The 24,040-nt window shown below is 33.6% G+C and overlaps 4 protein-coding genes across 10 annotated transcripts in view; 1 reads left to right on the top strand and 3 right to left on the bottom strand.

The window, feature by feature from the left end:
* Nucleotides 1-4,519, bottom strand: part of LOC129795896 (dystrophin, isoforms A/C/F/G/H) — a 221,833-nt gene extending 217,314 nt beyond the window's left edge. For 4 of the 6 annotated variants that reach the window (XR_008751164.1, XM_055837473.1, XM_055837465.1 and 1 more), the window contains exon 1: nucleotides 4,333-4,518. Coding sequence is in view for 5 of the 6 variants with exons in the window: in XM_055837473.1 (XP_055693448.1) it covers nucleotides 4,333-4,435 (103 nt within the window). In the remaining variant the exon portion in view is untranslated. Of the gene's footprint in view, nucleotides 1-3,459; nucleotides 3,980-4,332 lie in introns of those variants that run through there. The other 2 variants (XM_055837459.1, XM_055837451.1) reach the window with 2 other exon arrangements.
* Nucleotides 4,520-4,688: 169 nt separating this feature from the next.
* On the bottom strand, nucleotides 4,689-5,472 carry LOC129795998 (stress-associated endoplasmic reticulum protein 2). Its single transcript, XM_055837608.1, has 2 exons — nucleotides 5,258-5,472; nucleotides 4,689-5,134 (listed from the first exon to the last, which is right to left on the bottom strand). Exons 1-2 carry the CDS (start codon nucleotides 5,339-5,341, stop codon nucleotides 5,024-5,026), a joined length of 195 nt encoding a protein of 64 aa, XP_055693583.1. The 5' UTR covers nucleotides 5,342-5,472; the 3' UTR covers nucleotides 4,689-5,023.
* Nucleotides 5,473-7,391: 1,919 nt separating this feature from the next.
* On the top strand, nucleotides 7,392-14,948 carry LOC129796050 (phosphatidylinositol 5-phosphate 4-kinase type-2 alpha). 2 transcript variants are annotated; one of them, XR_008751174.1, is made up of 8 exons: nucleotides 7,510-7,977; nucleotides 8,172-8,269; nucleotides 8,338-8,587; nucleotides 12,644-12,943; nucleotides 13,038-13,186; nucleotides 13,273-13,441; nucleotides 13,832-14,096; nucleotides 14,171-14,948. XR_008751174.1 is itself a non-coding variant. In XM_055837737.1 (7 exons), exons 1-7 carry the CDS (start codon nucleotides 7,852-7,854, stop codon nucleotides 13,946-13,948), a joined length of 1,209 nt encoding a protein of 402 aa, XP_055693712.1. In that variant the 5' UTR covers nucleotides 7,392-7,851; the 3' UTR covers nucleotides 13,949-14,948. The 2 variants fall into 2 exon arrangements, 1 of the variants encoding a protein (XP_055693712.1); XM_055837737.1 differs by having other exon boundaries at nucleotides 7,392-7,977; nucleotides 13,832-14,948.
* Nucleotides 14,949-17,831: 2,883 nt separating this feature from the next.
* The window catches only part of LOC129796093 (IDLSRF-like peptide), a 57,304-nt gene continuing 51,095 nt past the window's right edge, over nucleotides 17,832-24,040 (bottom strand). Inside the window, exon 5 of the mRNA XM_055837817.1 lies at nucleotides 17,832-22,153. Within this exon, the coding sequence (XP_055693792.1) occupies nucleotides 22,006-22,153 (148 nt within the window). The 3' untranslated portion in view covers nucleotides 17,832-22,005. The remainder of the gene's footprint in view (nucleotides 22,154-24,040) is intronic.

Consider the following 24,040-nt stretch of genomic DNA (forward strand, 5'->3'; position numbering starts at 1 on the left):
TTCTATTTAATGATTGACAATTCTTTTCTTACGTTTCACTTTTCTTTTCAAATTTTGTCATATTTTTCTAAACTTTGACATTTATTTATTTTTTACATTTGACGTTTGTTTTTAGATTTTGACATTTCCTCTCTTACATTTGACATTTCGTCTCTTGACGCTACTTTTGTCGTATCTGTCTCAAATCTCCATAAAGAAACGTTTTATACGAAAATTTCTAATCTACGAAATTAATCTACGTTTTATTAGAAGATTTCTAATATTTATTTTTTTTTTCTAACGTTCAATGATTTTATCAACGTTAGAAAATACTTTTTTTCATAATTTTTTTCAGAGCTTGGAAATATCTTTTAGGTCTCTACAGAAGTGTTTGTAATACGTTAATTTGAGCGGCCTAAATATCTTTTAGAATAAAAAGATGCCAAATTTCGCTCTATTTATCTACGCCACTGCCTTAAAGTATCTGCAAATGATTTTAAAGTGAACATTTTAACACAACATTTGGAATAATATTCTTGTACTCGCTCTATGCAGAGAGTCTAAGTAGATGTTTGCCCACGTGGGCGCAGAAATCGAGAGATTTCTCAACAAACTCCCTATTAAAAAAAAATAAAACAACTTGTGAGACATGCGCTAAGGCAAGATTCAGATGTGAGGCCCACACTCTTTTTCCTAAAAAACAATGTGCCTGGAAAGAATAACAAAATACATTTTGGTCAATTGAGACGACATGGGAAGGTCTTCGCATTTATGTGTCGTCGCTTGTGCACCAAACGGACCAGAAAATGACATTTTCTTATCAAAAATTAGCCTCTCCGTCTTATCAGAGTGAATTCAACCAAATGGAAGCCCAAAGTCAATCTAATAGCGGAAGAATTCTTCTAATTATCTTGTCTTCCCTTTTATGCTCTTTGTTTCCCTTTTCTTCTTTTCTTCTTTTCTTAATTTCTTCGTGAACATCTTGAACCTGGTGAACCCATTTAAAGGGGCTGTGTCATATCTAAATCAATCTGTTATTATAGTTTGCTTAAAAATAGTTATTAGAAAAGTTATTTTAGGGAACAATTGAATTTGCATTTCCGTTATAATTTCTCCGCCTTCCGCCCCCTTTGCAAATGACGCGACTTGGCAAAAATGATCATCGTGCACGAATAATTTCATGGATCATTTAATCTTGTGTCGCCTCCCCCGCCCCTTTGCAATTCGACAAGAAGATGTGGAGACAAACAAAGCGCCAAAAGAAGAAAATTGTCAATCTTTCAATGACCTGAAAGTATTCTTCGTCGTTGGAGTCTCTGCATAAAATCTACCTTGATAACGAGAGACATTCGCACCCAGGTATATTTTCAAATGCATTTCTTCACCATTCTTCCCCGCCATCTCCATTGCCACGGAGATTATGTGTGTACGTTGTCGAAGCTCTCGCGCGCGCCTCCGGAAGATAATAAGGAGAGGATTCACCAAGATCGTGATTCGAATAGCAATTTAATGGCGAGGAAAGGAATTCTTACGAACGTGGAGTTTACGAATGGCGGGAGAATGAGGAAAATGTGCGTGCCTCTCTTTCTTTTTCTCTTTTAAAATGAAATCCTCATCATATAGAGCTACATGTAAAACATTTGTGTGAGTCAGTGAACTTCAATATTTTGGTTCATTGCCTCCCAACGTGGGTGATCTACTTTAAAGTGGAGGGGAAACTAAATATCAAAAGGGATCAAATCAATAAATTCATGATTGGCGACTCTATCGCGAGAGAATTGATTGATGACAATTGCGAAATTATTTTCTATTAGACAATTCATTGAACCAAAGTTAATTTTGTCTTTTTGAAATGAGGAAGTAAATAAAAAAGTTTTTTTTTGTTTTATTTTTGTTTATTAAAAATTTTATTTTAAAAATAAATTATCACAGTTAATGGACCTTAAACTTATAAAACAAATTATTTAATTTTTAAACAATAATAAGTGGGCTCACATGGAAACGTAAGATGTAGAATGCGTAAGGAGTCAGTTAAAAGCGTTTAAATATTTTTCTTTAAACTTGTACGCAATTGAACATTTTGAAGACAACTACAGAAGTTCTTTAATATTACAATGAAAGATCAATCTTTCATTGTAATAAATTTCTTAACAATCGGTAAAGCCGTTTAGCAGTTTAACTTTACTTCGTATAGGAAAAATTCGCCCAATACGCATAATTTTGTAGAAAATCAAAAGGAAAAAAGAAATCACCAAATAAACTTTTCATTGTCAAATCAACTGGGAAATACATGGCAAGATTTACTCAAAAATGTAAGCAATGACGTCACTATTGTATTTTTTGTCGCTTTAAATACTTAAAGAATTAAAGGTCTTTGTCCAAAATCATTAATTAAGCATTAACATGAATGCTTCAAGGTACTGCAGACGAAATAAACAGCAGAATGACGTCATTGTTCACATTTTTTAAGCAAAACTTTACGGCCTTTTTCCAGCAGATTCGATTGCGAAATTAAGTTCTTATATCGAAGTTTTTTTTTCTGTTTTGATCCTTCACACGATTATATGTATCCTGATTAATTTCTTGAATGAAAGATTTTCCCTATAGGAGATGGATAAACTCCTTTTCCATATTTTTTTAAAATAAAAACAAACTGTCATTTTTTTTTTACTATGGAAAAATCAGATTTTTAAAATCTATTAAAATTCATTTTTAAACAGCTTTTAGTCCATGGGTTAAGCAACTTTAATCCTTTAAGAATAAAGCCCTAAAATTGAATCCCAATCATCCAATTTATCGTCCAACAGGTCAAATAAGAAAATCTTCAAGGAAGCCTTTTCAGCCAATTCCTACTTTCCACTTGAACTGCCCAAGAAGATAAGATTGTTTTTTTTTTCCTAATCAGCCAAGATAATCTCCCTGAACTTCCCACTGCTGCTGAAGACGGTGAGCTAATAAGGCCGAAAATAAATTTGCCGGAAAATCAGGGAGGACCATTGAAGCAGCTTCCGTCCATGCGGAATCGTGTTGAAGTATTTATCGATTTTTTATGCACATTAATTCACGCACAACTTTATGACGAAATTATGCAAATTGATGGCTAAACGTTTTGCAATTAAATCTCAATTCACCCACTCGGTTTGGGCGATGGCTGGGGCCCCATTTGGGGACATTTTCTGCACTCTGATCTTCCAATCACCTGTTGCTCTTCACAAATTCCGTGGAATTTGGCTAATTTCATTGGCAAACAAGGAAAAGAATTCTACCTCTTCATTAGTTGGTATTTCACATATTTTAAGAATGCTAATAAGACGTCCGGAGAGGGCAACTAGAGGCCCAGAGAGTCCCCAAAAACATTCATCAGGCGATTTTTTTGTTTCTTTTGGATTTCTTGGGAAGTTCTTGAATTTTTCTTGAAGGAATGTGAAAAAATTGTTGGAGAAGGTGATAAGAGAAATTCCCTGACGTCTTGGAGCTTACCGATAAAAACTGCCGGAGCCTCCATTTCAACCTGTGGAGCCCCGTAAACTGCTAATCCATCAATGAGAGCCCCTGTTTTGTGAATGAACTTCTCTATACTTTTGAGCTTTGTTTACACACAAATCACACCACTTTTCCCCCACACAACACCCCTCTGTCGTGTCACGCGCACACAACCGGCACTACTGGGGTTTCGTACACCTTTCGAGTCACGCGAAAAGTACTCCCGGCACGAAGGAAAAACGTGAAAATCACCGCGAAAAACGCGTCTGCTGCAATGAGAAAGTGAAATCAACAGGTGTGTCCAATGTCAACTGAGAGTTTTCGCACAATTTTCACACTGAAAATTCCCGGAAATCACACGGCAATCAATGGGGGCACACTATTGGGGTGTAGGAAACATTTTTGGGGTGGCAGAAGCCCCGAAAAGGGGTGAAAAATGCAACAAAATCACGAGAAAACGTCCAACTTGGCGGAGAGAAAAACACGAACTAAAAAAAACTCTCCTCTTTCATCCATTTGCCCATGCAACATGTGAGGCACACTAATGGAAAGCAATGAATGTGGGTGTTTTGGGACACACTGATGTGGGTTTAAAAGTGGGAAAACGCAACGTATAAGAATTTTAATTGAGCAGCGCGCGCTCTTTTTGATAAGAAATTAGCGATAACAGCCAATAATTCTTACTAAATCAGCTGGATTTTGCCATAACAGCACTTGACACGCAGCCACGGTGGCGAGAGAGTGGGTGTTATGTAAAGAAAATTCATAAAAATTGGGGCATCATTGCTAAAATTAGGGGAAATCGAGGAAGTCAATGTTTATAATTTTCTGAGTTTTCTTTGAGAAATTAAACATCTTGAGGGTATTTACCATAGATTTTCTGCATGAGTATCTCATACTCCACACTTTCAGCTATCCTGGATGTGGGAAAGTCACCCTCGTACTGTATCCGGTAGATGAGAATCTTCTTCATCGTCACACCATGTTTCGGGGGCTTTTCTGGGGCGCAAAAAAATCACCTTCACCGTCCGTCTAATCGAACCTGCTGCCGAATATCAACTAAAACGTGTTCTTATCTTGCGAATTGTGTGGATTTTTTGTGCTGCCACATTCACACGAAGAACGCGAAAATGCGCGCAATAAAATCCAGTAGAGCACAACGGGCAAGATTTTCGTATCAATTAGGAACTGTTTTGAATGGAAATTTCAGCCAAAAAAAAATCTCATTTGCTTGCAAATCAAATGGATTTTCTTACATTTTTATTTCCACTATTTAGACACATTTTTTGTTACGATCCATTTGAGTAAATGTACAAAATACAAACATAAATTGCGCTCTGGGAATGATAAATTTGAAGAGAGAGAAAGTCAAAAGAAAAATTGCACAGAGTCCAAGAAGAAATGTTTGTCCTGCTGATGGTACTTTCAGGGGGATTTTTTTGTAGAAAAAACAAATTTATGCAGTTGATTCCAACGTCAGTCGTGATGGGGGGAGAGCCCTTGAGAGTTGAGATGTCCCGCAGGTGCCTGAGATGAGGGCGTCCGGAAGGGCAGCAGCAGCTCACGCCACACGAATGGATTGGATAATCTGGAAGATGGCTGATCCGCATACGACAAAGATGAAGAGCCCCAGTAGCCATGGACCCACGGAGTACTGCTCATCCTTGTTCTTCTGCTCATCCCACACACACGCAGGCGGTTCCCGGAAAGAAAACGAGGAGAAAATGCATCGTGACGTCACAAGGTTTCACAGAAGAGAAGAAAAATGTTGTGATGTTGGTAAAAGGAAACTCACCGAACTTTTGGGTACATTTCCGCGCATAGTGATGTACTTCTCGGCCTTTTCGTTGGCAATCTTCATCCTCTGCTTGGGTGCCATCGTGTTGGGTTGCAAATTGAGCGATTTACGGGTTGGGAAAACAATTTATATGTGGAAAAAGCACTTTCTCTTGAGAAAATCTGACACGTCGCCACTCGATCCGAAACGTCAAAGGGAGCTGGCGCTGTTGCTGAACAGCCTCATCTCTTTCGCTGTATGCTCGCATACTGAGATTAAGCCTTATTAATTTATATTTCGATCGATTTCTCGGCGTTTTCCCGATTTATTTTGAAGAAAATAAAAAAAGAATGTTCACTTTTTCAATTTTTTTTTTGTAAAAAATCATTGAGAAAAGAAAATAATTATTTTTGTGAAATATAATTGAATTTTTTCTTCGGTTTCTTGTAAAATAAAAATTGAGGTTACTTCTAAAGATGTCTGATTTTTTGAAATTCTCCAATTCAAGACTTTCAGAAAGCTTTAAAAACATATAGAAATGTATTTCTATGGCCGAATGTTCACAAGATTGATTTAAAAGATTTTTGCAAAATCAATCTGTCCAATTTGATTCAATTGGCTCAGAACAGACGGCCGTGGCTTTTGGTTGACGTCTTCGCGATGCAACTTTTTGGATGTGACTTTTTTGCGCAGACATAACCTCAAAGCAACTTTTTTGTGTGCAAAAAAGTGAGAAATACGGGAAAAAATGCATTGCAGTGCTCCCGGGGGGCTTCCCGTATACTGTTAATGCATTTTCCAGGCGGAAATTTGCACAATTCTGTTTTTTGTCAAAAAAATCTTTCGATGCAACTTTTTTTGACACTTGGATGCGATTTGGGTGTGACTTTTTTGCGCACACATAACCTCAAAGCAACTTTTTTTTGTGCAAAAAAGTGAAAAATACGGGAAAAAAATGCGTTGCAGTGCCCTCGGGGGGCTTCCCGTATGCTGTTAATGCATTTTCTAGGCAGAAATTTGCACAGTTCTGTTTTTCTATCCGTGAGAATCTATTCCTATCCGTGAGAATAATTTCCTATCCGTTAGAATCTATTCCTATCCGTGAGAATCTATTCCTATCCGTGAGAATAATTCTATCCGTGAGAATCCATTCCTATCCGTGAGAATCATTTTCTATCCGTGAGAATCATTTTCTATCTGTGGGAATATATTCCTATCCGTGAGAATAATTTCCTATCCGTGAGAATCTATTCCTATCCGTGAGAATAATTTCCTATCCGTTAGAATCTATTCCTATCCGTGAGAATCTATTCCTATCCGTGAGAATAATTCTATCCGTGAGAATCTATTCCTATCCGTGAGAATCTGTTCTTATCCGTGAGAATAATTCTATCCGTGAGAATCCATTCCTATCCGTGAGAATCATTTTCTATCCGTGGGTATATATTCCTATCCGTGAGAATAATTTCCTATCCGTGAGAATAATTTCCTATCCGTGAGAATCTATTCCTATCCGTGAGAATCTGTTCTTATCCGTGAGAATAATTCTATCCGTGAGAATCCATTCCTATCCGTGAGAATCTATTCCTATCCGTGAGAATAGTTCTATCCGTGAGAATCTATTCCTATCCGTGAGAATAATTCTATCCGTGAGAATCCATTCCTATCCGTGAGAATCATTTTCTATCCGTGAGAATCTATTCCTATCCGTGAGAATAATTTCCTATCCGTGAGAATAATTTCCTATCCGTTAGAATCTATTCCTATCCGTGAGAATAATTTTCTATCCGTGAGAATCTATTCCTATCCGTGAGAATCTATTCCTATCCGTGAGAATCATTTTCTATCCGTGAGAATCATTTCCTATCCGTGAGAATTATTTTCTAGCCGTGAGAATCGCATTTTCTATCCGTGAGAATCGCATTTTTTCCTGTATTTCTCACTTTTATGCACAAAAAAAGTTGCTTTGAGGTTATGTCTGCGCAAAAAAGTCACATCCAAAAAGTTGCATCGCGAAGACGTCAACCAAAAGTCACGGCCGTCTGTTCTGAGCTAATTTGTTCAATTTATAAAATTAATTTTATTTATTCGATTGATTACAATAGGTATACGTGAACACTCCAAACTGGACAAACCCTAATTGTTTTCCAGTGTCCCAAACATTTTTCCAGCGCAAAACTCTGGAATCTTCTACGACACAATTCATATTTTTCCAATTGGAACGTCTCAAGACTAGTCCTGCAATTAGATTGAGACAAAGTACGACACTTCCTTGGACATTTGGGACATTTGTGACATACAATTTTGCATCCAAGTTCTTTTCGTGCTGAGAAAATTCAGTAAAAACTCCGGGAAAAATTGCATGAATCGTGCGTGAAAAGACTCCTAGAGGTGTGTTAGTGTACCCTCATTGGCCGTTGCAATGGATTTCGCGTGAATAACGTGGTATTTTCAGTGAAAACTGCGTGAAAAAGGAGATTTCTGTGGCATCGCAGACTGTCAGATTTTTTTTTGGCAGGTTCGTGCGGAGAAAAACAAGGGAAAAAAAAGTTTGGGAGTGATTTTCGGTGGCAGTGAAAAAAGTACATTTTCAGTGAGGTGCCGCGGGGAAAATGTCGTCCGTGCCAGTGCCGAGGATCCTCAAGAAGAAACACTTCCGGGTGAAGCACCAGAAGGTGAAGCTTTTCCGGGCAAATGAGCCACTCGTCAGTGTTTTTATGTGGGGAATCAACAGCACGGTGAGTTTGTTCCCCTTTTTCCTGGGCTTCTGGGGCGCTATAGGGTCTTCAGGGTGTGGCTCTGGGGCACAGAAGGGGGCTCTGCATGTGTTAGGGGAGATTACGAAGCTTCCCTTCGTAGTAAAACTTCCCTTAAAAGAGATTTTTTCCGGGAATCTTGTTCTTGAGAGAATCTTCCTTCTTTTCCTGCCCAGATAAATGAGCTGAGCCATGTCAACATCCCTGTTATGCTGCTGCCAGATGACTTTAGAGCCTACTCAAAGATCAAAGTCGACAATCACCTGTTCAACAAGTAAGTGCCTCCGCCCCAACTCCCGGAAAAGATCAATTTTCCACAAAAGCTTTTCCATTCTTGTGCAGAGAAAATATGCCATCCCACTTCAAAGTCAAAGAATACTGTCCACTCGTCTTCCGGAATCTGAGGGAGCGCTTCGGTGTGGACGACGTTGATTACCGTGAATCCCTCACGCGGTCACAGCCCCTGAAAATTGACTCATCCGGCAAGAGTGGCGCTCAATTCTACATGAGCTACGATAAATTGTTCATTGTGAAGAGTCTCACATCGGAGGAGGTTGAGCGGATGCATTCCTTCCTCAAGCACTACCATCCGGTAAGTCCGCCTCTCTGCCCCCCATCATCATCTCCTCCTCCTCCTCATGTAATCCAACCTCGTCATTCGATAAGATTGCTCATTTCCCAGAATCTGCCTTGATAAGAGAGTTGAAAAAAAGAAACTGGAAAGTGTCGGTTTTTCACCTTTTTTCTCAGGTGATTCAGGTGCAAAGGTACATAGCTCACTAACTAAATAAACCGCAAAATCCTTCCGGCCACACACAGAGGGTGCCTTTTCCGGACAACCCTCCTGTGTCATTTGCAAAAGGGCGCAAAGGGCAAACAATTGACGCGCCCCAATGTCGCAATCTTTCACCGTGATTGCATGAAAATGCTGTGAGAAAAAGTGATTCAGCTGTTATAATGGCAAATCACGCGAGAGAGGATTAATTTCTGAGTTGGGGCACAAAAGGTGGATTTAAAAACTTTAATTGTTTACTCCGCAGTCTTGGAAAAAGTGAGATTCCACGCAGAGTTGAGAAATTTTGCATTCTATAGATTAATGATAAAGATTAAAAATCTCAAAAATTAGATCATTTTTTTGCTTTTTTTGTTTATTGTTTTTTTTTTAAATTATTTAATTAAAAACGACAATTTTTTTTGTTTTATTTATTTATTTATTTTTTTAATTTTATATAAAAAACGAGGTAAATTGTCGCTTCGCTCCCATTTTCCTCGCCCCGCTTCGCAGGGTTTTATTGCGCTTCGCGCAAATCTTAAAGAAGAAAAAAGTTGTGATGGTTCAAATTTTTATTTGTATATAGTCCCATATTGTGATGTATCACCGGGATATTAAACCCAATAAAATTCAAATTCAAATTCAAATGGGACACTTATCAAACCCAAAAGAAAAATTGGCAAAGAGAAGAAATCATTTTCAAACAACATTTCTGGCGCGAAACATTTTCAGGCGTCACGGATGCATTTTTTAGCGTCACGGATACATTTTTTTAGCGTCACGGAAACATTTTTTGGCGTCACGGATACATTTTTCAGCGTCACGGATACATTTTTGGCGTCACGGATACATTTTCAGGCGTCACGAATGCATTTTTTAGCGTCACGGATACATTTTTTTAGCGTCACGGAAACATTTTTTGGCGTCACGGATACATTTTTTAACGTCACGGATACATTTTTTAGCGTCACGGATACATTTTTTGGCGTCACGGATACATTTTTTAACGTCACGGATTCATTTTTTAGCGTCACGGATTCATTTTTTAACGTCACGGATACATTTTTTAGCGTCACGGAAACATTTTTTGGCGTCACGGATACATTTTTTAACGTCACGGATACATTTTTTAGCGTCACGGATACATTTTTTGGCGTCACGGATACATTTTTTAACGTCACGGATTCATTTTTTAGCGTCACGGATACATTTTTTAACGTCACGGATACATTTTTTAGCGTCACGGATACATTTTTTGGCGTCACGGATACATTTTTTAACGTCACGGATTCATTTTTTAACGTCACGGATTCATTTTTTAGCGTCACGGATACATTTTTTTAGCGTCACGGATACATTTTTTGGCGTCACGGATAAATTTATTGGCGTCACGGATACATTTTTTGGCGTCACGGAAACATTTTTTGGCGTCACGGATACATTTTTTAACGTCACGGATACATTTTTTTAGCGTCACGGATACATTTTTTGGCGTCACGGATACATTTTTTAGCGTCACGGATACATTTTTCAGCGTCACGGATACATTTTTGGCGTCACGGATACATTTTCAGGCGTCACGAATGCATTTTTTAGCGTCACGGATACATTTTTTTAGCGTCACGGAAACATTTTTTGGCGTCACGGATACATTTTTTAGCGTCACGGATACATTTTTTTAGCGTCACGGATACATTTTTTGGCGTCACGGATACATTTTTTAACGTCACGGATTCATTTTTTAGCGTCACGGATACATTTTTTTAGCGTCACGGAAACATTTTTTGGCGTCACGGATACATTTTTTAACGTCACGGATACATTTTTTGGCGTCACGGATACATTTTTTAACGTCACGGATACATTTTTTGGCGTCACGGATACATTTTTTAAGCATCACGGATACATTTTTTGGCGTCACGGATTCATTTTTTAGCGTCACGGATACATTTTTTGGCGTCACGGATACATTTTTTAACGTCACGGATACATTTTTTAGCGTCACGGATACATTTTTTTAGCGTCACGGATACATTTTTTGGCGTCACGGATACATTTTTTGGCGTCACGGATACATTTTTGACGTCACGGATGCAGTTCTTTAGCATCACGGATGCATTTTTTTTAGCGTCACGGATGCATTTTCACGGATTCATTTTTGATCGTCATTCATTTTTGATTTTCTGGAAGGAAAATTTTGCAAATTCGCGTCATAAAAATTGATCAAAAATTACCAATTTTGCCTATGATATATCATACAAAAAGTGAGAGTGGGTTAAAGAAAATGTAGAAGGGTATTCGAAAAGAGAAATAACGGTCATGCTGCGGAGAATTTTTTAGAATAAATAAAGTAGTCACGTCATATCATGTGCTGGTAGTTTTTTTTTTTTGCTTCTTCCTTTACTTTATCAGTGTCAAAATTATTGCGAACGACGTAGCAAATTTTACAAAGAGAAAAATTTTGATGAAACATACACTTATTAATATCAAAAAAATTGCAAAGAGAAAAAGTGAATATCACACATAATTTATGGCGCCAAATTCAAAAAGTAGTCAAAAAAGCACGAATTTTATATGGGGGCTATGTGAAGGGCGGCTCTGGGGGGAAAATGAATGTCGTTGGTAAAAACCGCCTGGTATCAGTAGTCTCTGAACCAAATTTCATCGCGATCGGACCAACGGTGTAGAAATGCATAGCTGAACAGACACCATATTTTAGTGAGACCTTTCTTTATTATATAGATATAGAAGATAAATAAAAGAAAAAGCCTTTTAAGGACTAAAAAACAATCAAAAAATTCTCTTTTGGTTTTTTTTAAACACATTAAGAACTTATATAAAGAGGAACTAATAATATCAAAATAGATTACCAGACTTATTTATAGACGATTTTATTAAAAAAAAAGCAGAATTAGGTCTTTTTAATTTGTTCCTGGTCAATCAATTCTTTACAAAAAGACTGAGACTAAGAGGAACAAGATTCTAATCTTCTGTTTTCTTAATATTCTTTATATAATTTAATTGTTTCTTTCTTAAATCGTTAAAAGAACGATTCTATTCAGTTTGTCTTTAAAGGATTCTGGAGAAATCTTTTATTTCAATTTTAATAGAAGGAACGTCAACAGAACAATTTTGAAGATGCTGTCAAAATCTACAGATATTCTAAATTCGGCAGCAAGAAAATAGTAAAAATCTGACCAATCTGGCAAAATCTGAATTTTGCCACGAATTACCCCCATAGATCTAGATAATATTGTTAAAAACTTTGTAAAAATAATCTAAAAATAACAAAGAATGTAATAAAAATCCGAAACTTGTTTCGCAAATGCTCATCGAACGAAACAAGACTAAAAGTAAGTGTAGTCATAAGTAAATCATGTATAGTCCAATATGTTTACTCATTGATGTACCTCAGGGCAAGAATTTTTAATAAATCTAAAAAAAATCTAATAAAGCGCCAAGGTAAATTAATTTCGAAGACAACTGTGCGCTGACTTAAGAGTAGGTACTTCAGTGTCTCGCCATCTCGCAAAGCTTTGCCTACGATCGTAGAGCTTCGTGTTTGTTTCGCTATACGTATGTCTGCGAAACCTAGTTTTGTACTTTCATTTTTTTTAATCAGATCTCACTACATCCTAAATAGTGTAGAAAATTGAATAAAATTGCGTGAAGATTACACATAGAAACAGGTTAGACGTCACACAGAATCTTAAGAAAAAAGAAGAATAGAGTTTGTTCCGGTTCTTGATTTTTTTGAAATCTATCAAATCGGTCCCTTCAATTGCTTTTTTCTTGAATTTCCAACAATTTTTTTCCTGAATTTGCCACAAAACAATATTTCCTGAATTTGCAACAACAAAATCCATTTTTTTGCAGTATGTCGTTGAACGGCATGGGAATGTCCTTCTACCGCAGTATTTGGGAATGTATCGTCTCACAGTGGATGGTGTTCAGTCATATTTTGTCGTGATGCGGAATGTTTTTAGCTCCCACCTGCGTGTACATCGCAAATTTGACCTAAAAGGTAGCACAGTTGAGCGTGAGGCGTCTGACAAGGAGTTGGAGAAGCAACTGCCGACCCTCAAGGATAATGATTTCATCAAGTCCGGCATTAAAATTGCAATTGGGGATGAAGCCAAAGAGAAACTCCTCGCCACACTCAATGCCGATGTTGATGTTAGTTTATTTTTTTTTTTTGATCTTTAATCTTTTATCTGGATTTTTGTTCAACTCTGATGTGTGTTTTTGTTGCTGTGATAATTATTTGCAGTTCCTTACAAAATTGCACCTCATGGATTATTCCCTGCTGCTGGGTATCCATGATTGCAATCGTGCCGAGGAGGATTTGGCCAATGAGGGCCTGCAGGGGGGTGCAAGGGGTGAGACGAGTGACAGCGAGGAGTGCGACAGTGGCGAGCGGTGAGTTTTGTGCTGATTTAATTTCTCTTAATTTTATTTTACTGACTGAGGGGATCATTTAATAAATAATTTTGCATTTGAATTAGATTCAACTACAACACACCACCAGACTCACCGAGGTACATTGGCCCGGGACAGTACAATGAGATCATCCCTGAAATTGATATCTATGCCATCTCGAGTCTACCCGAGAAGCGGGAGATCTACTTTATTGCAATTATTGACGTTCTCACGCACTATGGCGTGAAGAAGCAAGTAAGTGCTTTTATCTAAATCATTTTTTTGAAGATAAATTCTTGTCTTTTATCAAATTAATGACAAAAATACTTGAAAAAAAGGGGGCTGTACGTAAATTAATCCCTCCACGACTTTATCGTTAATTAGGAAAATCATTTCAAAGTCTCTCTCTCGTCTCGGAGTCAAGTAAAATGAAGAAGAAAAAAATCTTTCATTACGAAGGGAATGAAGCTGAAGAAATTAACATTTAATGTGATTTTTTTCTGTGATTAAACTGCCAAAGAGACCCAATTGACTCTTGATCCTCACCAATTGACAAATTCTCTTTTTTTTTTCCTTCCCAACACGCAACTCTTTGGCATTTTTTTTCTTCGTTGTAACTAATTCATTTATTCATTCACAATTCAGGCAGCCAAAGCAGCAAAGACAGTCAAGTATGGGAGCAATGTGGATGGAATTTCAACTTGCGACCCTGAACAGTATGCCAAACGATTTATCGACTTTATTGATAAGGCAATTGAGTAGAGTATTTTGCCTAATTTTACAAGCACACGATGCGTGCGATAAAAAAAAAACACAAACAAGAAAAGTTGAAGAAATTGAGCAGGAAGAAGTGAAGAAAAAAAGTTAATTGAGATTACAAAAAAAAACAACAACTTTTAATGGAAAGAACGTAAATTTTTCTCAAAGTTTCTTTATCTCAAATTTATAACAAAAAAAAATTAAACAAATAAATTTCTTTTTCAGGATACCAAAATTATTAATTAATATATTGAAAAAAAATTAATGAATATTTTTAAAAGAAAAAAAAAACTTTAAACACTCCTCTTAAACACTCTTTAAACTTCTCGAGATTTTTACTTTTTAATTAATTCTTCTCTCTCACAAACACCCAACTTTAAAAGTTAAAAAAAACAAGTTTAATAAATTAATAATAAAAGAAAGTAAACTCTGTGCAATCTTGAGAAAAGAAGAAAACTAAACAAATTAATTAAACAAATGCTCGACGCGGATTTTCAAGCAGGTGTTAATTACATATATAGATTTAATAAAAATAAAGAGAAAGTGAAAAAATGGTAAGAAATATGAAATCAACAGAGATTTATAAAGGAGAAAATTAAAGAAGAAAAAAAAAATATCTCAGAAAGTATCAAAAGAAAAGTCTGGAGAAATAAAACTCCTTGATGTTTTTAGGGGGTGAAGCGTGTGCGATTTTAAATGTAATTGAAAAATAAAAATACTTTAAGACATTCAATGCAAAGCATTTTTTGCATTTTCTACTCTTTTTTTCGTTGTCCTTTAAAAAAAAAACAAAAAAGAAAATATTCACAGCTGCTGGGAAAATTCTTGCATTTTGCAGAAAACATATTCACCAGAATAAACAACAATTTTTCCTATAATAAACAATGTGTGAACAATAATTTTACTATTTCAGTAAAGATACAAAAAGAAGCAAAAGAAAAAAAACTGATAAGTATTTAGAAGGTAGATGAAGAAAAAATTAAAATATTATATCTAATAAAAAGATTTAAAAAGGAAAATCTGGAAAAATATTTAGGGATGATTTTTGGTTCATTTTATTGCAGCCATCGGATTGATTTTTGGGATGAGAATGATGCGGGGAAATGAAATGGAAATTAAGTGAAAATATTCATGGAAAATTGTAAAGTTTCACACGTCAGGGATTGGGCGGAAAAAATGGGGGAATTAATGGTAAACAAACAAAGTCAATACGGGAAATAAACAGAATTATTCAGTGAAAATAAAATCAAAGAAATTAACTTAAATTGTTGCAGATCAATGTGGAAAATCTGTGTGGGAAATAAGTAAAGAAAAATAATGAAAAATATTTTAGAAAAAAGGAAAATAATTACAAATGATAATTTTAAAAAATATATAAAAAAATAAAAATAAATCTACTGAAAATAAAATAAGAAACTAATAAAGAAAAGTAAAAAAGAAACACGATAAATAATAATTTAAAAAATAAAAATTTCAATTACAAAAATCTATCTATCTCTATCTGTATATACAAAATTATTTAAACGGAATAAATTGAAATTAAAAATCTACATATTATATATACAGAAAATAATGAAAACATATAAAGTTTGAACCCGATCGGACAACGTTACATTTTAAGTGATACACAGAAGCTGTGCTATTCTTTTCTTTGAAAGAATCACAGCTAAAAAGAAGAAACAGAAACTCAAATTGAAAAGATTATAAATTGGAGAAAAAAACATTCTGAAAACCTTTTAAAAAATATTTAAAATTGTTTCTATTTTTGACTTTTAATGACATTGAAGTTTACTGAAAAACTTATCTTCTGAATTTTTCCTGAAAATTCTAGATCTTACATTAAACTTCATATCAAAGTAAATAAAATATACTTTAAAGATTCTAAAAAAAACTAGAGAACGTTTGAAAAATTTGGCATTTTTTAAAAAGATTTTTGAAAAGAAAATGTTTTATTGATCGTTAAAGAATAAAGAGTTATTCTACGAAAAATATAAAATAAAAATCAAATTTGGAAGAAAAAATAACAAAGAAAATTTATTTAGAAGAGAAAAAAAAATTAAAATTATTTTAAAAAAATCTATTTCTAAAATTATCTAAAAATTAACAATTAAAAAATATAATAATAAATCGATTTAAAAAAGAAAATGAAATGAAATGAAAACTTTGAAAAACAATGCGGAAAAATCCTTCAAAAATCAATTTGAATAATTTCGATGAACCAAAAAGCCAATCTTGAACCAATTCTAGATAGAAAAATCATCCCTAAATTTGTTTTCAGTGTGTTAGAATTCTATATAATAAAAATATAAAAGAAACCCCTTTTTGTATGTGTAAATATCCTTTTCTAATTTATTAGATGTTTTTCTTTTCTACAAAGTATAAGAAAAAAAAAACTTTTTTAAAGAGAAAAATTTAAAGACAGATTAGCTGTTTATTTTCTCTTTTTTTGTTGAAATTTTTACTTTTTCAGAAATCATTTTTTATTGTACTCGATAAGAAGACAAAGTATAATAAAATTCTCAAAAAAGTTCTCTTCTTTTGGGAAAGAAAAAAAAATTAAAAGTATTTTTTTTTCGGAAAACTTTCAAATGAAAAAATCCTTTTTAAGAAAAGAAAAATCGAATATGTTTTTATTTTTGAGACTAGTCGCAAGATAATGAGCTTACAATTGAGAATGGCAAAAAAAACAAACAAGAAAATAACAAAAAATGGTAAAAGCATAAAAATGATAGAAGATACATGATGAGAGTGTTTGAGTTGAAGAAAAACAATTCTTGAGTCTGTGATTTTGATTTTATTTAGTGTGTGTTTTTTAAACAATTGTTTTTCTCTCTACTTCATGAATTTTTAATTAAAGAACAAAAAAAAGCAAAAACAAAAAAAACCAACCGCTAAGGACTAAAAAAAAGATGAATAAATGAAGCAGAGAAGTGAGGTGAAATTTTTCTTTGGAAGTTAAAGAAAATAAAACAAATTTTTTGAGAAGAGAATAAATTTTGAAGAAAACGCCGAAAGGATTTATTTGAGACGAAGGAATATGAGAGGTTGAAAAAAAAAGAGCCGCAGAAAGGACTTTTTTTTTGCAAAGAAAAACTTGATAAAAACAGCGAAAGTTCAAAGTGCAAACTACACTGGAGGACAAGAAAAATCAAATTAAATTCTAGGAAGGTTTTTTGCCAATCGTCATTGCAAAAGCATTTGCAGTTTTTAACCCAATACTCCGGCTTCTAAACTGATTTGTCAATTTAAAATTGATGATTTGGTTGATGAGTGATCCGATGAGGCAATCAAACCGCATGATTTGGCACTAATTGATGTTCTTGTCAGGGTCAGTCAGTAGAAGGGTATTAAATAGGTTTTGATTTCAAATCAAACAGTTTAGGTTGTCAAACATGGTTGAAATATTTTCTTCTTTCACCAAACAATTTATTGCAAGAACTTTCCTCGAGTTTTCAGCCGTCTGCAAAGTTTATCAGTTAGTGCAAAAATAGATTGAAAGCTTTATTGCTAAACTTTAAGAATATATTTCTCATTCATAAAATATTATTAAATTCTTACGCTACTTACCAGTAGAGTTACCTGTTGAAGCGAACAAGAAATCAGTTCAGAAATTCAAAGAAAGTTTTGCGAAAACTCATGAAAAATTTTCTTTAGAAATAAAATGAAAAAAAAAAAATTGAGAAAATAAAAAGAATTCCATCAAAAAATTGTCGTCCAGTGTAATCATCTTTGCATAAAGAAAACTCTCTGCAGGAAAGATAAAATTAAAGAAAAAAATGCAAAAATAAAGGAGAAAAATTCTTAACAAAGACACAAAATTAATGAATGGAAAATGAAATCAAACAATTGGACTTTTCAACGTGAAAAATAAAATAAAAATTCCACCTTAGTTTTTATTCTGGTTCATTGCTGTTTATTAAACAATAAAATATGATATAATCTATACATCAATATTTTAGTGATAATTGATAACAATAAAATGAAAAAAAAAAACCTGTACTCAAAATAAGGTCGTTCGAATTTTTTTTCTCATGGACTTGGGATTTTTTCTTTCTCTGCGAAGAATTCTCTTTTTTTCAGGGCGGATACGCTAATGGGGATTAAATGGGGTGGGGGAGGAATGGGGCGAGGTGGGAATTAAATGAGAAAAATGCAACGTAAATTGCGGTGTGAACTGGGGAATATTGGGAGGAAAAATACTTGCAAACTTTAACGCCATTCCGTGCCATCGTTGTGATTTTTTTTGAAACTTTTTTAATACAATCTTTCGCTTTTTTTTTAGAGTTAGTCGCACTTTGTTTTAGCCGTGGGTTGTCGCGCTTCCTTTGAATGGGATGAGTGTGCAGAACATCAAGGGGTGACCTGCACAATGTACAGCTGATGGTGGCTTGAGGGTAGGTCAGGATGGGTCACCCCTTGAAAGTCCGCACAAAGCCTTTCTCTGTTTTATAATTTAAAAAATCCTTTTCAGATTTTCTTTATGTTCTTCTCCTGAAATCTCGCTTCACCTTAAATACTAGCGATGCTTTTTCTAGATCTAAAAAACGGGGATTGTTTTAGGGGAGCAGGAGGAGGTGAAAGAGGAAGGGACGGGAAGAGTGGGGGAAAAGTGCTTCCGATTTTAAGTACGTACACATATATATTTTTTCCGTACTGCATGATATGTTTTCTCAATACTCGTCCTCCTCGTTAGTTTTCTTGTTAAAATTTTTCTCACAATTGTAGTTCCTGATAAAATTGATATGTCAGCTTTTATATAACATTTTTTTCATTAAATCTTTAGACAGTATATGGTATATATCTCACATTATATATGTTTTTTAAAATTCATAGATTTTAAGGATTTTTTCTCATTTAATTAGTTTTTTTTTCATTTTGATATGCATTTTTGTGTTCCATAAAAGGTTTTTTTTTAAATATCATTTCTTCATTTTTTTTTTGGTTTTTTTTAATAAGGATATGCAATATTAAGATATGTATCATTTCTTTGATTATATTCTACGATACACAAATAGGTAAATTTTCATTAGATAAATATATTATGTATGTTCTTATGACATAAGTAGATTTTTATCTCATTTTTTCAGTAAACTGCTTTGTATCTCCATGTTTTTTATTACATTTACATTTTTTTCTTAATATTTTTTTTCTTTTTTAATATAGGGCTGGGTTTTCTTTAATTTTTAATTTATTTTTTTCTTTAAATAACTCCACCATCTAAATCTTTTATTTCTTCCTCCCTTCCTAAAATGTACAATAAATATTAATCAAAATTGACCATCACTAGCAATATAGTGTGTATATATATCTTATCATTTTGTTTTTAAACACTTGTTGATTTTTATATATTTTCTAAATCTAATTTCATTAAATCTTTTTTTTTCTTTTAATATAATATATTTAAATTCTAAAACTTTTTTCTCTCACATTTTTTTGGTGAATTGTTTAAATTCATATCGCAACATTTTTATATTTTATCTCATTTCATAAAATGTTTTTAAAACTTACATTTTTCACCTCAATCAGAAGTCTGTCGTGTTTTTTCTCACATATTTTTTATATCTCAGCTTCTTAAGCTTTTTTTTATTCATCTTTTTTTTTTAACTTAACTCCTAGATCCTAATTTAACATTGTTTTTTTTAGATTCCATAAAATAAAATAAAAAAAACATAAATTAACGAGAAATGAAAAAGCAGAAGAAAAATAAATTTCTTAAGCTACAAGATTTGTAATCTTTAATTTCTTTTGTTATTTTTTTTTTTTGTATTTTAAGGTACACAACTCTTTTGTGATTTTATTTAGTATAATTCTTTTTTTTTTAAATATGACTTTAGCTTATTTATTTTTTCTCTCATGGTAAATACGAAGATTGACAGCAAAATAACCACAAAATAGATTTTTTGTCAATTTCTTTTGTTTTTGTAGATTTAGATTTTTAGGTTGGGTTTTGTAGGGGCTTTCGGGAAGTTTTTCTGTCCTTTTTTTCGCTATAGAAAGCTGTTGAATATGCCTTTAAATTTAAAAATTTTGTCAAACTTAAAGCCTGAATTTGCAATAATAATTTTAAAAATTATTAAAACTCTTTAGAAAATAAATTTAAAAAAAATACTTTTCTGTAAAAAAAAACAATTTTTTGAGCTGATCTTTAGATTGATCCGTAATTACTTCTTAAATAAAAAGGGTTTAAAACAGTAAAAAAGGATCAGCATAACGAAAAATCTCTTCAATCTCAGTCAATACTTTGAGTTTTTGCAAATCCTAAAATTTAAAAATTAAACAAAAAAAGAAAAAAAAGGTTAAAACTCAAGCCTCAAAAATCCAACAGGCTCAAAACAATCATTTAAAATGATTCCTTAAACTTCCCGAAAGCATTTGAAGTTCTTTCGGTTTAAAGCCTTTCTAGTTTAGAGACAGTTTTTGTTCAAATTTTGAGGATAAGGTAGGATCCTTAATTTTCTCTATACAGACTGAAGAATTTTAATGTACTTCTTCAGACGGATATGGGAGAGGTTAATTTTCTAAGAAAGAAAAAAGGTGTCTGTCTCTCTAAGATTCTCCTTAAAAACCTCTTTTATGCAATTCTTACATTTACAGTTCATACATTTACATTCTTACAGTTACAGAGACGAATGTCTTTGAGTCAGAGACATAAGAATAAGAGACACATATCACAAGACAAGTAGAGTTTCTTAATCTTCATTTTTTTTCCTTTTATTTATAAGCTTAAAATGGACTTCGAGATGTTCTTTCTCTCGATTTTTTTTCATGGTTTTTCGCACAGAAATCTTTTGGTGTGATGAAATCCTTAATTTTTCTTTTTTTTTTGTTAATTTATTCTCATTATCAGGACGCTTATAGAAGAAAGTTTGTATAATAATAAAAAACACATATATTAAAGAGATACAATTCTTATAATAATTTTTTTCATATTTTTCTTTAGAGATTTTCAAAGGAATTTTATCGGGGAGTTTTCTCCGAAAATACTTTAAGAATTCACGTCAATTTTTTTCTTTGTGTTGCGATCCTGCTTCCGTTAAAGAAAAGGTTTTTTTTCATTATAGAGATTTAAATTGAAATTTTTTCTTTAGATAGAAATTCATTTTTTTTGGTTTTAGAAAAGACAACAAAGGATTTTGTTATTGGGTGCATAGAATTTTTAAAAATCAAATTTGCGTTTGCTCATTTTCCATTTCTAATCTACTTTTGATAAATTTTCTAAATTTTCATTTATACTTATTTTATGTTTTTTTTCTTTTTATATGTTTTGTTAATTGAATTCTTCGGGTTTCATGCATATCCTTAGCAGTGGTACGGCAAAGGGAAGTTAAATTGGCCACAATTTGGGTGATTTGCATCGTTCCTGTGTGTCAGTCCAGGAAGGAGCAGAAGTCCTTGGAGGTAATTTAAAGTTTCCTTTGGGTACCACCGCGGGATGAGCTTTTTGAAGTTTTCTATGGCTAAGCAATCGTTTTGTTTCTTTTTTTTTAATTCATTTTTTTTATAATTCTTTTTGTGTCCTCGTTAACCAGAAAAGAGGATCCTTCAGCTGCCTCTTTATGTCCTTTTTTTTGCTTTCTCTCAGTACGACCAAAAGCACCACGCACACAATTTATGACACCACTCAAATCCATCTCCCAGAAATTATCATCACTCCTCTATCTTCTCATTTTTTTTTACCTTCACACGCCAAACAACCCAAACGCAAAATTAATTGAAAGGGGATGATTTTTTTTTGGGTGCCTCGAGCTTCATCCCTTCATTCTCTTTCATGATTTCTCTCTGCTCTCTCTCAATATGGCCATTTGGCAAATGAAGAGGATGAATCTCGAAGCGATTTTATCGTTTTTTTTTGCATACTCCTTACTCTCTCAGTCAACAACAAAAAAATCCAGGTGATTAATGATGCAGAAGAAATGGGGAGAGATAGATTAAGTAGAACGAAAAAAAAATGGGGTTGAGAATTAATAAACATATCCCTCGAAGGATGAACCGAGATAGGAGTAGAACTGAGGATTGATAGGAACAGCATAGTAGTATGGGGAAGCTGGATCTGGCGCTACTCAGTCGAGGAAGCCAGTGTTGACCAATTTCTCCAGGAAAAACTTCACATCCCCCAATTCGGAGTCTTTGATCCCCAGTGATTTCAGCATACCCAAATCTCCATTCTCAACTGCCATAAAAACCGATCGCAAGTGCTCCAAATCCGACCTGTGGGCAAACAAAACAAATGGATTTACACCAATTTTTTTTTCATCTTTTGCCCCGTCATCCCAACATAAACCCACCCGCATACACCCCCTCAACAGTGTTGCTAATCCGCTAATCTGCCAGAGAAAGAGGTTTGTAGCCCCCACACAAAGGTCTCCTCTTTTTCATTATGTGTCACAAATCCCACCACCCACACTCCGTGTCACCACCTTCAGTTAATTTGGTCTAATTAAGTCACAAAGAGAGATTTTAATCATGCAACAATTTTGGCGTGATCCCTCTTCATGCCGCGGAAATTGATTCGTGTTGGCGGAAATGCCAAAAGGAAAATACATATATAAAATAGTTTGAGGGACATTTTCACCATATAAAATGCAAATTTCCCAACATTTCATCTCTAAACCAACCACTAAAATGTAGAATATTTCGTGAATAGGCCAATTAAAATGCAAATTTATTGCACCTCCTTTAGTCGAAATCAGGTGCAAATTGCATGGCTTAGAAAATATTTAATTATTTTATCGTCACTTATCGCTTTGGACACGCCAATATTAATTAATTCGCGTTTGATGTAGGTATTAATCAATACAAAATTATATACGTACAGCTTTGTACGCCGTAATGTAATTTGGTGGTGGATTTGGGGTTGAAAAAAGGATATTATGCATTATGATTCCTGTATGGTGTGGAAATCTTACGTACTTTTGTTTTTAATTAAACAATTTTTCATTTATCCATAAAGGGTTTTTTTTCTGAATATCTAGTAAGGGCGTTGCTAGAAAATTAATCAAGAGGATGTTTTAAGAAGTCAAATAAATAATAATTTGATTAAAAAACAAAAGGTTTCACATTTAATTTTTTAAGTTCGACGTTTGTTTTCTACAATTTGACGTTTCTTTTTCAACTTTTAAAATCCTTCTTTTCTAAGTTTGACGTTGCTAAGTTTAACGTTACTTTTCTTATCTTTGATATTTCTTTTATAAGTTTAATGTCTGTTTTCTAACATTTGACGTTTCTTTTCATACGTTTAGTATTTCTTGTCACTTTTGACATTTCTTTTTTTTTTAAGTTTGACGTTTGCTTTCAAACGTTCGACATTTTTTTTAAGTTTGATGTTTCTTTCCTATTTTATGTTTCTTTTATAACATTTGATTTTATTGTAAGATTTTTTTTAACCGTCCGTATACTGTGGCCAAAACACTTACGCGCATTACTATTGGGATAGCTGACCGACCCCATTGAATTTTTCACTAAAAAAGCAAATTCATTCTGTCAACTGAGCTTTAATAGACTCCTTGGTACTCCCTAAAAAGTCTTTTATTCATTTTAGAACACAAAAATAAATTTCAGATAATTTTTTGATGATTTTTGCAATGGTTTTTTGAGGTTAGAATCTTCTAGAAAGAGACAAAGAGTGACAAAGTGAAGAGAAAATAGAATAAATTTGACCGTTACATCAATTTTTGAATTCCCTCTTCTTACATTTTTGTTAATAACTTTTTTTCCGGTGATCGGATTAACCTCTAATTTTTACACAATCTTCTCAAATTATCAAGGAACTTATTTCCAAAAGCTTGGTTCTATACCTCAAATAACTAAGCCGCAACTAATCAAAATATAGCTCTTGGGTCGGTCACCTATCCCTCACAGTATACGACGGGTTAATGTTAAAAAAATGTTTTATGATTTTTTTTCATGTCATTTTTAAGCTTTTTTTTTAAGGAAAAGCTATTACTTTTAACGCGTTTAAAGTGGTTTAAATACTTAAATAATCTTCCTGACTATACACCACTAATTTCTCATACGCTAAAAAAGCAAGATGGCCTAAAAACTGATTTTTAAACCGAATTTACTTGTAAAGAAGATTAATTCATTTGATAAATATTG

Source organism: Lutzomyia longipalpis, chromosome 1 (genome assembly GCF_024334085.1).
Source record: "Lutzomyia longipalpis isolate SR_M1_2022 chromosome 1, ASM2433408v1".
NCBI lineage: Eukaryota > Metazoa > Arthropoda > Insecta > Diptera > Psychodidae > Lutzomyia > Lutzomyia longipalpis.

Bases quoted from the DNA above. Each gene is read 5' to 3' on its own strand.
- LOC129795998 (XM_055837608.1), bottom strand. From the start codon at position 5,341: ATGGCACCCAAGCAGAGGATGAAGATTGCCAACGAAAAGGCCGAGAAG. The intron at 5,135-5,257 runs GTGAGTTTCCTT...TGGGATGAGCAG, and splicing joins GAAATGTACCCAAAAGTTCG to AAGAACAAGGATGAGCAGTA.
- LOC129796050 (XM_055837737.1), top strand. From the start codon at position 7,852: ATGTCGTCCGTGCCAGTGCCGAGGATCCTCAAGAAGAAACACTTCCGG. The intron at 8,270-8,337 runs GTAAGTGCCTCC...ATTCTTGTGCAG, and splicing joins GACAATCACCTGTTCAACAA to AGAAAATATGCCATCCCACT. The intron at 8,588-12,643 runs GTAAGTCCGCCT...ATTTTTTTGCAG, and splicing joins TCCTCAAGCACTACCATCCG to TATGTCGTTGAACGGCATGG.